We start from the raw sequence: 14,460 nt of genomic DNA on the forward strand, positions 1-14,460 counted from the left end.
AGTCCTGGGTGGTCATCCGGTGTACTATGGTGGTCTTCTGATGAAGGCTAGAAGTCTTCCTTGCTGCTAAACTTCTGACCTTTCCTTTTTTTGACAGATTTCAACAGTCAAGCCAGTTCTTTCTGGTGCCCTTATCTATGCATAGAGTCTTTTACTCCCTTATCTTTGGGGTCGTTAACATACAATTGTGCTAGCTAAGACCTATGGAATCAACATCCTTTATCTTGTTCCCTGTCTAACCCAAAGGGGTGTGTGTGTGTGGGGAGAGACTCAGCCCATCAACTGATCACAGAAATCAGAAGGTATCCTTCGCAATGGTATCTTCTCTAACATCCCCTCTCTCTTAAGCCAGTTTATATTATTTTCTATCTTTTAGGTGGAGCTTGAGTAACTCTAGTCATGCATATTTTGGTTATGATTGGTGCAAAATTTTCTTGCTTTGCTTTAAATGTATAGACTAGAAACATTTTTAAACGCATCTTCAGTGAGGTGTGGTTACACCTTGGAGGCAGGTAGCCTTTGGGATGAAAGTGTGTTTTGGTATTATAATATTATAATGAGCAAAGGACAGCATTTTATCAAAAACATGACAGGCCCTTGGTACGGGGTAGCAAATGTGCAGCTTATCTGTCTCAGTGTGCACAGGAACAATCAAGTTCCTGTCTTATCACAGAGCCTGGACACAGTGTTGTGGTGGTTTTACTCGGGTGGGTGGCCAAGCTCCACCACAATGTGTCTCTCATTCCCCTTCCTCAAAGAGGAGCAGGGAGAAAATATGATGAAAAGGGCTCAAGGGTTGAGATAAGGATGAGGAGATCGCACAGTAATTATCATGACGGGCAAAACAGACTCAGTATAGGGAGATAGTAAGATTTATTGCTTATTACTAACAAGCTAGAGAAGTGAGAAACAAAGGAAAGAAAACAAAAGCACCTTTCCCCCCATCCACCCTCTTCCACCTCCTCCCCCTGAGTGGTGCAGGGGAACGGAAGAATGGGGGTTGTGGTCAGTCTATAGCATTTCTTTTCTGCTGCTCCTTCTTGGTCACTCTCGTTCCCTGTGCTGTGGGGTGCCTCTCACGAGATGCAGTCCTTGCTGAACTGATTTGGTGTGGGCTTCCCACAGGCAGCAGCTCTTCCAGAACTGCTCCAGATATGGGTCCGTACCAAGGAGTCCATTCCTCAGGAGCAAACTGCTCCAACCTGGATCCCCCACAGGCAGCAGCTCCTGCCAGGTCACCTGCTCCTCCGTGGTCTCCTCTCCACAGGCTACAGGTCCGGCACGGAATCTGCTCTGGCAGGGGTCTTCCACAGGCTGCAGCCTTCGTCGGTGCAGGTCCACCTGCTCCACCGTGGTACTCCATGGGCTGCAGGGGGACAGCCTGCTTCACCATGGTCCTTACCATAAGCCGCAGGGGACTTCTGCTCTGGCGCCTGGAGCACCTCTCCCCCTCCTTCTTCACTGACCTTGATGCCTGCAAAGCTGTTTCTCACTCTTCTCACTGTCCCAGCTGCTGAGTAGCAGCATTTTTTTTCCCGTCTTAAATATGCTCTCACAGAGGCGCAAAACAACATCACTTATTGGCTTGGCTCTGGTCAGCAGTGGGGCCCTTACCAAACATGGGGCAGCTTCTAGATCCTTCTCACAGAAACCACCCCTATGGCCCCCTGCTACCAAAACCTTGCCACATAAACCCACTACAGGTGTCTCCAACATATATGGTTGGAAGCCTAATGAACTTTTATGTAGTGCAGCTACACTCCACCCTGGAAGCTTCTTCAGTGCTGTACCTTTTCTTTAAAATGTGGATATCAGTTTAATTTCCAAGTCACCTCAGGCAGTTATTCCACAGTGCACTGTTATGGTAGCTATTGGCATCTGCTGTTCTTGAACCTTCAGCAACCCCACAACAGAAGGATCCTCTGAGAGACCAGGCAACGTATGCAGGTGTTTAATCTTCTCCATACTTAAGGTAGCTATGCCAAAAGCCCACCATTACCTTTTTGGTTCCTAGAAGTACCCTCTCCTGAGGAAGTCTATGCCAAGCATGTATGGAGCCTCCAGGCCAATCACAATGGGGTGCTTTTGGCACTTATTCACAGTAAGGCTCACTTCAGCCTCCAATGCAGTTAACAGTTGGGATCCCCCTGTCACTCTAGAGATACAGTTGGTTCAACCCCTTGGTAGCCTGATGGCATCAGGGTACACTGCACCAGTCTCCACTAGAGCCTTGTACTCTGTGGCATAATGACGCCAGGGTTTCTTTAAGGAGCAATAACTTCAACAACCTTTATTGAGGACAGGCTCCCTTCTTATACCATTGGCTCTACAAGCGGTACTTTCCCACTAGCTATTCATTGGTTAACAACTTTGCCCAGCAACAGCAAACATTTAGCAACTTCCATATCATAAGAGTTGGAGAACAAGCAGTTTGAGACAGCAAGGCTCTCATGAATCGCCACTTCTTTGTTCCTTCTAACTTGTTTACATTCCTCATGGCTTCATCCTTATGAGTCCGATGTTATCACCAACCATGGGGCTTGTCGACCCCCATGGCAATACTCCCAGAGTACTCTTGTGGGTCCAATGTGCCAGGCCATCGGATCCACACAGTCCAGTAAATCTGGTTGTCCCTTTCCTCTGCCTAGCCAGAAGCAGGGCCCTTCAGCAGTCCCTTCATTAGGGTCAGAAGTAACATCAGCCTTTCTACTCCCTCTGGGGGACTGCCCAACAGAAACTGGAGCAGTAATTTTTTTGGTAGAACACCTTTTGGTGGCTGTATTTCCTTTCAACTTGGGTAGCTATGCCTCTAGGGTCAAGGTATGTGTCGTGGTTTAACCTGGCCGGCAGCTAAACACCACGCAGCCGTTCGCTCACCCTCCCCCCTCCCTCTCTGGGACGGGGGAGAGAAATGGAAAGTGAAGCCCGTGAGTTGAGATAAAGACAGTTTAATAAGACAGGAAAATAATAATAATAATAATAATAATAATAATAATAATAATAATAATAATAATAATACAATGATGATAATAGTACTACTACTAATAATATGTACAAACAAGTGATGCACAATGCAATTGCTCACCACCCGCTGACCGATGCCCAGCCTAACCCCGAGCAGTCTGGCCCCCTCCCCCTGGCTAGCCACCCCTATATATTGTTTAGCATGACGTCAGATGGTATGGAATACCCCTTTGGCTAGTTTGGGTCACCTGTCCTGGGTCTGTCCCCTCCCAGCTCTTACTGCGCCCCCAGCCTGCCCGTTGGCAGGACAGAGCAAGAAGCTGAGATGTCCTTGGCTTGGTGTAAGCACTGCTCTGCAGCAATTAAAACATCGGGGTGTTATCAGCACTCTTCTCATCCTAAGCCAAAACATAGCATTCTACCAGCTACTAGGAAGAAAATTAACTATTTTCTAACTGAAACCAGGACATAGCCCCACAGAGAGGGATCTGGGGGTTGTGATTGATAGCAAGCTGAATATGAGCCAGCAGTGTGCCCTGGCAGCCAGGAGGGTCAACCGTATCATGGGTTGCATCAAGCACAGCATTGCTATTTTGTCAAGGGAAATAATTGTCTCGCTCTACTCTGCACTGCTGTGGCCTCACCTCGAGTACTGTGTGCAGTTCTGGGTACCACAGTACAAAAAGGATGTGAAACTATTGGAGAGTGTTGAGAGGAGGGCTACAAAGATGGTGAAGGGCCTAGAGAGGAAAGCATATGAGGAGCGGCTGAGGTCACTTGGCCTGTTCAGCCTGGAAAAGAGGAGGCTGAGGGGAGACCTCATCACATTTTACAGCTTCCTCACAAGGAGGAGCAGAGGGGAAGGCGCCAATCTCTTCCCTTTAATGACCAGTGATAGTGTCAAGCTGCAACAGGGGAGGTTCAGACTGGATATCAGGAAGAGGTTCTTCACCAAGAGGGGTTTCACACACTAGAACAGGCTCCCCAGGGACGTAGTCACAGCACCAAGCCTGTCGGTGTTTAAGAAGGGTTTGGACCATTCTCTAATTCATATGGTCTGAATTGTGAGTTTTGGGTAGACCTGTGTGGTGCCAGGAGTTGGACTCGGTGATCCTTGTGGGTCCCTTCCATCTAGGGGTATTCTATGATTCTATGATTCTGTTGTAGGTTCATTGGCACAGGTAGAACAGAGAGGCTGTAGTCTCCCTTCTTGGAAATCTTCAAAACCTGCCTGGACATGTGTTGCGAAGCATGGCCGAAAGCACGACAGACACCAGTTGAGTCAGATCATGCTGCTCCCTTTTATTGCCCGAATAGCCTAACTTTTATAGTGAACTTTACAGGGGTGGACAGTGTTTCACACAAGATTATTGGTCAAGAGCACTCAGACAAACAACTATAAGAAAACAACCCCACCTGTCAAGAAAAGAACCCCCCTTTTGATTAGCAGTCAGGAAAACAACCCCCTTTGTGATCAGCGGTCACGTAGACCTAGTCCTTGAGGCCAGCTGCTGGTAACAATATTTTCTGAGTTCCTTAATTGGGCGATGTGGGAGTCATTGCCGTGGGAGCTTCTCACAGTTACTCTGGCAGCTTGGTTTGCTCAGCTACAGCAGGCCCTGAGATTTCTAAGGCCTACCCCTGGTTGCTTAAAGCAAGCTCAAATTGAACAATTGTTCCACGGGCACATGTCCTGTATGCCAATTCCCAACAGACATGGACCCAGACAACTTTGTGTAGGTGTCCTTGCTTGAGCATGGTGGTTGGACCAGATTATCTCCGGAGGTCCCTTCCAACCTGAACGAGTCTGTGATTCTGTGTGATTCCATGATTTTTTTTAATATTTTTTTTTGGGGGGGTTGTTTAGTAGTAGTGTTTTTTTTCTGACTCTTCTTTGAGAGTTCTGTTGAAAGATTCTATAACTTGGATGCTGCAATTCTTTATTGCCAACGGTAGTAGATGTGGAAGACTAAAAGGAAGAAAGGAAGAGTATAACTGGGAGAGAATTGTGACAGGATTAAAATAAGATTTAGAAACTCGCTGACCTAAAATAGATGGACACTATAACTGTTGGCTACAACCACAACTACTGTTGGCCTTTGTAGAGAGAAAATTCATGCGTCCAAAGCCCAACTAGAGTTGAAGTTGGCCAGGTCTGTGGGAGACAATAAAAAGGGCATTTTAAAATATGTGAACAGAAAAAGGAGGACCAGAGAAAACATAGGTCTGTTTCTTGATGGGGATGGTCATCTCACAAACAAGGACATAGGTAAAGCAGAGACATTTAATGTCTTCTTTGCCTCTGTCTTCAACACCGATAATGGGCTTCGGGACTCTAGGTGCCCTGAGTTGGAGGACCATGATGGTGGGAATGACAAACTCCCAAACGACCCTGAACGTGTGCGAGATTTGCTGCTCCACCTGGATCCATACAAGTCCATGGGTCCGGATGGGATCCATCCCAGGGTGCTCAAAGAGCTGGCTAATGTCATCGGGTGACCTCTCAATTATTTTTCAATGGTCTTGGGAATCTGGAGAGGTCCCAGTAGGCTGGAAGCTGGCAAATGTTGTGCCAATTTTCAAGAAGGGCAAGAAAGAAGACCCTGGCATCTACAGGCCTGTCAGTCTCATGTCAGTGCCTTGTAAAATTATGGAGAAGATTATCCTGGGAGTTATTGAAGTGCACCTGGGGGACAATGCGGTCATTGGTCCCAGCCAACATGGGTTCACGAGGGGTAGGTCCTGCCTAACAAAATTAATTTCCTTTTATGATAAGATCACCCATTTAGTCAATCAAGGGAAACCAGCTGATGTGATTTTTTTGAATTTCAATAAAGCTTTTGACACGGTTTCCCATAGGATCCTACTGGACAAAATGTCCAGCATATAGCTAGATTAAAACATCATATGATGGGTGAATAATTGGCTGATGGGTAGGGTTCAAAGGGTTATGGTAAATGGGGTTACATCAGGCTGGTGGCCAGTCACCAGTGGGGTCCCCCAGGGCTCCATTTTAGGGCCAGTTTTCTTCAATGTTTTATTAAATGATTTGGATGTAGGACTAGGAGGTGTTTTGAACAAATTTTCTGATGACACTAAACTTGGAGGTGTTGTTAACTCTGTTGAGGGTGGAAAGGCCTTAACGAGAGATCTGGACAGACTGGAGAGCTGGGCAATCTCCAACCGCATGAAGTTTAACAAAGGCAAGTGCCGTGTCCTGCACCTGGGAAGGGGCAACCCTGGCTATGCGTACAGACTGGGGGATGAGACTGAGGGATGAGACACTGGAGAGCAGCCCCACTGAGAGGGATCTGGGGGTTGTGAATGATAGCAAGCTGAATATGAGCCAGCAGTGTGCCCTGGCAGCCAGGAGGGCCAACCATATCCTGGGGTGCATCAAGCACAGCATCGCTAGTCAGTAGAAGGAAGTGATTGTCCTGCTCTACTCTGTGCTGCTGTGGCCTCACCTCGAGTACTGTGTGCAGTTCTGGGTACCACAGTACAAAAAGGACGTGAAACTATTGGAGAGTGTTGAGAGGAGGGCTACAAAGATGGTGAAGGGCCTAGAGGGGAAGACATATGAGGAGCGGCTGAGGTCACTTGGCCTGTTCAGCCTGGAAAAGAGGAGGCTGAGGGGAGACCTCATCACGTTTTACAGCTTCCTCACAAGCGGGAGCAGAGGGGTAGACGCCGATCTCTTCCCTTTGTAATAAATGACTGAGTCCCAAATAGGATTGCAATTAAAGTTTACAATTTATTAAACAAATAGAGGCAAGCAAACAGCGCTGGGTGCGCCGGGAGTCTCTGCTCCACCAAGACGCACACCAGTTACCTCAGGCGGATGGTTTTTATGCTCCTAGGCTGATACATATTCATTAGTACTTGTAGAAAAGGCAGGGTTATTACAATTAGTTCCTGCAATCCGAACCCTTCCACTGGCGCATGCGTATCAGTCTCTGGTGGTCCCTCTGGGGGTCTCTTGTGTTGAAGGCTCCTAGTCTTCCTCCCAGGCTTTTTTTCTTGTCCTTTTCCTTTGTCCATCTTGGCCGGATGTCAGAGACTTGCGTAGCGTCCCACGCAAGCTTTGTCTTTTAGTCGTCCTTCAGCTTTCCCCTTCTCCTTAATCTCTTGGCCAGATATCAGAAACTTGAGCTCTCTTCTTATCTGGTAGTCTCTGGGCCAGATGCCAGAGACTTGCAATAGTCAGCAGTTTTGTTGAAAACCCCTTTGTTCTCTTATCCCCTAGACCCAGGCCTCAATGTTAACCCTTCAAATCCCCTACTGACACGAATTGCTGGACCATTCCTTTGTAAGATACAAGAACTATATACATTAACTACTCTGTTTTTCTTAGACTTGTGGTTATACAAGGGTATGTAAGACAGAAGGTCACATTTCATCATGTGGCCCTAGCATTGTTCCATATTGACATGAATCAGATGAACACATTTCACACCTTTAATGACCAGCGAAAAGATCCGAGGGAATAGTGTCAAGCTGCAACAGGGGAGGTTCAGACTGGATATCAGGAAGAGGTTCTTCACCAAGAGGGTTTTCGCACACTAGAACAGGCTCCCCAGGGACGTAGTCACAGCACCAAGCCTGTTGGTGTTTAAGAAGCATTTGGACTGTGCACTTAGTCATATGGTCTGAATTTTTGGGTAGACCTGTGTGGTGCCAGGAGTTGGACTCGGTGATCCTTGTGGGTCCCTTCCATCTAGGGGTATTCTATGATTCTATGATTGAACCTTGAGGAGTCTTGCCCTGAAAGGCATCCCACCTCAGGGGGAGATGCTAGGTCACAACCTGCTGTGGTCCTGGAGAGGTCTGAGGGGTGTTTTGCTTAGGACCAGTATTTATAGGACTGCGAGATGATTGGCTTTAGTCAGTATTTTTCCATCCTGGCCCCAATTCAGGTTGTTTAATTCTTGTGTTGCCCACCAGCCATACAATTCCAGGTATATTCCAGATTGTACAGTTCTGGTATCCAGTTAGCAGGAATTCCAGGTGCAGTTAGGGAGTGCCTCATCACCCCAACTCACTGCACTTGTAATAATGACAAGAACATAACATTAGTTTATCTTGAGATCGCAGAGTAGTCCAGCGAGGGGGGGGGGGGGGCAGGACTGCACCACCACATTCTGAGGAGTTAAAATTATGTCATAGTAGAAGGAATGGAAATAATTTTAAAAGACTTTGCAAAAGCAGGAATAACGCGTAGCCAGTTACTGAAGTCAATTTTAGTAGCATCAGATATTTTGATTGTGGGATCAAGACACACTTTTGTATGGGCTCTTAAGATTGCCTTCAGAAAAGGTGCTCAGCTCTGCAGCTGGCAAAAACACTGTGGGTGCTATTATTGGTGTTATTGAAAAGTATTTGTTCTCTGGTTTCCACTCCTGTTTGGTGATATAGGAAAGGCATTCTTATTCTCATATGACCTGTGTAAGAAGTGATAACAGGCCTTTTATAAGATTATATTTGGCTTCATGTAGATGAAGCTGAACAAGTATATCTGCAGTGTAAGAAACTTCTGACACCATGGTAAAGTTTCACAGCAAGTCTACTTTCTGAAAATCTAGAAAGAGGTGATGATGTTGCTTCCTAGGAGCCATCACAGACTAGATCACTGTAATGGGCTTATGTGGCAAGGTTTTGGTAGCAGGGGACAACCTGGGGATCTGGCCCAGCCAGTATGGGTTCATGAAAGGCATGTCCTGCCTGACCAACCTCATCTCCTTCTATGACCAGGTGACCCACCTGGTGGATGAGGGAAAGGCTGTTGATGTAGTCTACCTAGACTTCAGCAAAGCCTTTGACATGGTCTCCCACAGTATTCTCCTGGAGAAGCTGGCAGCCCATGGATGGGTTAGAAACTGGCTGTATGGCCAGGCCCAGAGAGTGGTGGTGAATGGAGTGAAATCCAGCTGGCAACCAGTCACGAGTGGTATTCCCCCAGGGTCAGTGTTGGGGCCCACCCTCTTTAATATCTTTATTGATTATTTGGATGAGGGAATTGAGTGCACCCTCAGGAAGTTTGCAGATGACACCGAGTTGGGGGGAAGTGTCGGTCTGCTGGAGGGTAGGAAGGCCCTGTAGAAGGACCTGGACAGGTTGGATTGCTGGGCAGAGGCCAATGGGATGAGATTCAACATGGGTAAGTGCTGGGTCCTGCTCTTCAGTCACAACAACCCCATGCAATGCTACAGGCTTGGCACAGAGTGTTTGGAAAGCCGTGCAGAGGAAAAGGATCTGGGAGTGCTGGTTGATGCTCAGCTGAACATGAACCGACAATGTGCCCAGGTGGCCAAGAAGGCCAACGGCATCCTGGCTTGTATCAGGAATAGTGTAGCCAGCAGGACCAGGGAAGTGATCATCCCCCTGTACTCAGCTCTGGTGAGGCCGCCCCTTGAGTACTGTGTTCACTTTTGGGCCCCTCACTTCAAGAAAGCCATCGAGGCCCTGGAGCATGTCCAGAGAAGGTCTACAAAACTGGTGAAGGGTCTGGAACACAGGTCTTATGAGGAGTGACTGAGGGAGCTGGGTTTGTTTAGTCTGGAGAAGAGGAGGCTCAGGGGAGACCTCATTGCTCTCTGAAAGGAAGGTGTGGGGAGCTGGGGGTTGGTGTCTTCTCCCAGATAACCAGCGATAGGACATGAAGGAATGGCGTTAAGTTGTGCCAGGGGAGGTTTAGGTTGGAAATTATGAGACTTTTCTTCTCAGAAAGAGTGGTCAGGCATTAGAATGGGTTGCCCAGGGAGGTGGTGGATTCAACGTCCCTGGGGGTGTTTAAGGAAAGGTTGGACTTGGTGCTTAGTGACATGGTTTAGTGGGTGACAGTGGTGGTAGGGGGATGATTAAGCCAGATGATCTTGGAGGTCTTTTCAAACCATAACGATTCTATGATTCCATGGTAGTATCTCTATCTCTGCTTGGTTTAATTGAATCTGTTGCCTTGTTTCTTTTGTAGTCGTAGCCAGGCATTCTAAAGGATAAACATTTTTCCTAAATGCACTGTTTAATATTGTCTCGCTATAGTTTATATTAATACTTGCTAATGTACAATATTATAATCAGAATTCTGTTTGGAACTTTGGTGAGTTCCTTCACCTCCACCACAGGAAGATACTGCTGGTTGATAAAGAATGAGAAACCAATGAATTCTGTGTCTAGCTGGTTGCTGAAGATGATGCATTCACTGTCGTTTGAAGGGCTTTAAATCATATGGAAATGAAAGGAAGTCCCCTTTGGCTTCCTTCCTGGCCAGGTACATAGGCAGAACTTTAAATCTTAATCATTTATGCAGGACTGGATTTCTTGAAGATGTGCTATCAGTGGATTAGAGTTTATGTAAAGCAATCCATTTGACATATTAAATTGGTATAATAGTTGATACAGAGATTTTATTTTTAATTCTGAGAGCATTTCAGTCAAACCTGAGACTGATCAAGCATTTAAGTGAGGACTTCTGTCTTTAGGTCATTCTCCAACTGACCTTTTGTGGTGGTTTTACTCAGGTGGGCAGCCGAGCTCCACCACAACCGCTCTCTCACTCCCCCTCTCCTCAAAGAGGAAGGGGGAGAAAATACAACACAGAGAACTCGAGGTTTGAGATGAGAAAGGTTTAATTAGAGGGAAAGGAAATGGGGAGAAAAAAGAAACAAAAGAAACAATAAGTCCGTGAGGAAGCACAGAGAGAGGGAAAAAAATATTCTTTACTTCCCATCAACGAGCGATGTTCAGCCACGTCCTGGGAAGCAGGGCCTCAAAACACATAGCGGTTGTTCAGGAGGAACAGCCCCCTCCCCCACGAGAGCCCTTCCTTTTATTGCTGAGTGTGACATCAGGTGTTATGTAATATCCCTTTGGTTGGTTTAGGTCAGCTGCCCTTGCGATGTCCCCTCCCCATCACTTGCCCACCCCCAGCCTGCTGGCTCTTGGGGGCTTGGAAGGAGTCCTGATGCTGTGCCAGCACTACACAGCAATAGACACAACACTGGAGTGATATCAGTGCTGTTCCAGATACGAGTGCAGAGCACAGCACTGTGCGGACTGCTGCAGGGAAAAGGTGACTCCAGCTCAGACAGACCCAACACACCTTTACTGATGATATCTTCAAAACTTTAAATAAAATTACAGAATTACTTGATTTGACTTGCAGAGTAAAAATAATATTTGTCACAACTCTTAATTCTTAACCCTTAAGTCCTGTGGTTGAGAAAAAATTATCATCATACATCCAGTCTTTATTATTTTTTTTTTAAATAACAAATCCTTTCTTCCCTCCTTCTCCATTCTCCCAGAAAAGGTCATGGAATCATAGAATCATAGAATATACCAGGGGGAAGGGACCCAAAAGGATCATTGAATCCAACTCCTGGGTTCCCAAAGGACGCCGCCCCAAAAAAAACAAAACAAACAAACAAACAAACAAAAACATCAGACCATGTGTCTGAGAGTGTTGTCCAAATGCTTCTTAAACTCCAGCATGCTTGGTGCCATGACCACTTCTCTGAGGAGCCTGTTGTAATTCCTGACCATCCTCTCGGTGAAGAACTTTTTCCCGATATCCAGCCTGAACCGCCCCTGTCACAGCTTCAAACCGTTCCCTTGGGTGCTATCACTGGTCACCAGAGAGAAGAGATCAGCACCTGCCCCTCTGCTCCCCCTCATGAGGAAGCTGTAGACTGTGATGAGGTCTCCCCTCAGTATTCTCTTCTTCAGGCTGAACAAACCAAGTGACCTCAGCCACTCCTCGTACATCTTCCCCTCTAGACCTTTCACCATCTTTGTAGCCCTCCTTTGGACACTCTCTAACAACTTTATGTCTTTCTTATACTGTGGTGCCCAAAACTGCACACAGTCCTCAAGGTGAGTCTGCACCAGTGCAGAGTAGAGCAGGACAATCACTTCCCTTGACCAGCTAGCAATGTTGTTCTTGATGCTGTTCTATCACCCCAGGATAGGGTTGGCCCTCCTGGCTGCCAAGGCACACTGCTGGCTTATGTTCAGCTTGCTATCAACCAAAACTCCCAGATCCCTTTCTGCAGGGCTGCTCTCCAGCATCTCGTCCCCCAGTCTGTATGTATAACCAGGGTTGTGCCTTCCCAGGTGCAGAATCTGGCACTTGCTCTTGTTAAACTTCATATTGTTGGCAATTGCCCAGATCTCTAATTTGTCCAAATCTCTCTGCAAGGCTTCACCACCATTGACGGAGTCAACAGCTCCACCCAATTTGGTATCATCTGTGAACTTGCTCAAAAAACCTTCAAGTCCTTCATCCAAGCTGTTTATGAAAGCATTGAAGAGGACTTGTCCCTGGAGCCCTGGGGAACCCCACTAGTGACAGGTCACCAGCCTGATGCAACCCCATTTACAAGTTGTTGGCCCTTAAATTGGTTGAAGAGCCAAACATGAGGCTGCTGCAGTATAACTGAAAAATCTTGGCTGTTCTTTTTCCTTTTCCCCTCTTGTTCCAATAATTTAGAGGAATATGCAGGAGTAAAATAGCTCATTGAAGAGAACTCAATTTTTTACTTAAATTTAAATTCTTACTCTGTTTAGGTCAATTCTAGTAGCTTTTTTCTTATGGTTCACACTATATAGCACTTATCTGTTAACATTTATAAAGCCTTTTTTCATCTCCCTCTGATTATTAATTTAATAGATGAATAGAACAGATGGCATCTGAAGGGAGTATAATATTTTGTAGAAAAATTGAACAATGTATTTCTGTGAGAGTTGGGGGGAAAGGACTTTCTGCATAGTCCCTACCTCATTTTTAGGTCTTATTGTGGTAAAAGCTGGGTTGTCATCAATTTCTTATAGTAACAGTGCTATAGCAAACTTGTCTTGTATAGTCAGAATGTCTGAATGTCCTTGGCTGACCAGTGTCTTCCATGAGTCTCCTATATCCTGTGACTTCAGATCTATTTATTGCTTTTATATTTAGAAACCTTTCTCTTAAAATGTGTAGAATTGACAATACTGATATTCTCATTTTTAATAAATAAATAAATAAAATGAATTCTGAACATTAAAAGCTTTACTACATAAATTGATGTGTGTAGCTGGAAGGAGAGATAAGGAAATAAAGATTAATATTTATCATTATAAGCTTTGCTTTTGCAGCGTTGTTCTGGAAATCTGCCTTCTCCTATGGGCCAAATGAAGGTTGAATGTAACTTATTTTCTGTTGCAGATGAACCAACACGTTCCCTGAGTGGTCTCATCTTGAAGAATAATGTAAAAACACATTTCCACAGCTTTCCAAATGGGGTAACTGACTTCATTAAAAGTGAATGTATGAACAATATTGGTGATTCCTCCCCCTTAATCAGAGCTACTGTAGGTGAGTTTGCTCTTATTGCTATATTCTGCATACTGAAAAAGTTATTGATATAGATTGTAGCTGCACTAGTCGGGATGAAGAATTATTAAACTCTGAAAACTGTTTGCTTCCAATAATTGTTGCAACTTCACCATGTTTTGTTGCTGATATTCATCTTCAGTGGGAATATATGAAAGTCATACTTATGCCCAGGGAGGTCATGGAGTCGCTGTCCCTGGGGGTGTTTAAGGAAAGGTTGGACGTGGTGGGACATGGTTTAGTGGTGATATTGGTGGTAGGGGGGTGGTTGGACGAGATAACCTTGGAGGTCTTTTCCAACTTTAATGATTCTATGATTTTGCTTCCTATTCTCTTCTGTCAGAAAACAGTAAATAAAGTATGGTGAAGAGAACATCAGCTAGATTTTTTTGTTGTTGTTACATGGATTTTTGATTTTCTAACTACTGTCTTATTGTGTGCCTCTTCCACAATATAAGCATATTTGCATTTTTTACTTATTTGCAGGCAACTTCTAACACCTGCTTTGGTTGTATAGCAGAATTTTTATTCTAAATTTTTATTCTAATTATCAAGTCCAACTGACAGACTACTTCAGGGCCACCCCTCCCTCTCCAATTCCCCTCCTCAGAAAGTTATAGAGAGCAATGAGGTCACCCCTCCACATCCTTTTCTCCAAGCGTGACAAACCCAAGTGTCCTCAGCCACCCCTCATAGGACATGCCTTCTAGCCTTTTAACCAGATTTGTTGCCCTCTTTGGATGCTTTCAAGGACCTTAACAGCCTTTTTCACAGAATCACAGAATCACAGAATTTTCTAGGTTGGAAGAGACCTCAAGGTCATCGAGTCCAACCTCCAACCTAACGCTAACAGCCCTCCACTAAACCATATCCCTAAGCTCTACATCTAAACGTCTTTTGAAGACTTCCAAGGATGGTGACTCCACCACTTCCCTGGGCAGCCTGTTCCAGTGCCTCACAACCCTTTCAGTGAAGAAGTTCTTCCTAACATCTAGCCTAAAACTCCCCTGGCTCAACTTAAACCCATTCCCCCTCGTCCTGTCACCAGGCACGTGGGAGAACAGGCCAACCCCCACCTCGCTACAGCCTCCCTTGAGGTACCTAAAAAGAGCAATAAGGTCGTCCCT

At 45.7% G+C, this 14,460-nt stretch overlaps 1 protein-coding gene across 1 annotated transcript in view; it reads left to right on the forward strand.

Annotated features, from left to right (window-relative positions):
• LOC311426494 (transportin-1-like) overlaps positions 1-14,460 on the forward strand; it is a gene marked incomplete at its 3' end in the record, with an annotated part of 69,766 nt that overhangs the window by 45,687 nt on the left and 9,619 nt on the right. The window contains exon 4 of the mRNA XM_084502861.1: positions 13,166-13,315. Coding sequence (XP_084358987.1) covers positions 13,166-13,315 — 150 coding nt within the window. The remainder of the gene's footprint in view (positions 1-13,165; positions 13,316-14,460) is intronic.

The sequence above is a fragment of the Aythya ferina genome (assembly GCF_964211825.1).
Source record: "Aythya ferina genome assembly, chromosome: W".
NCBI classification, from domain to species: Eukaryota; Metazoa; Chordata; class Aves; order Anseriformes; family Anatidae; genus Aythya; species Aythya ferina.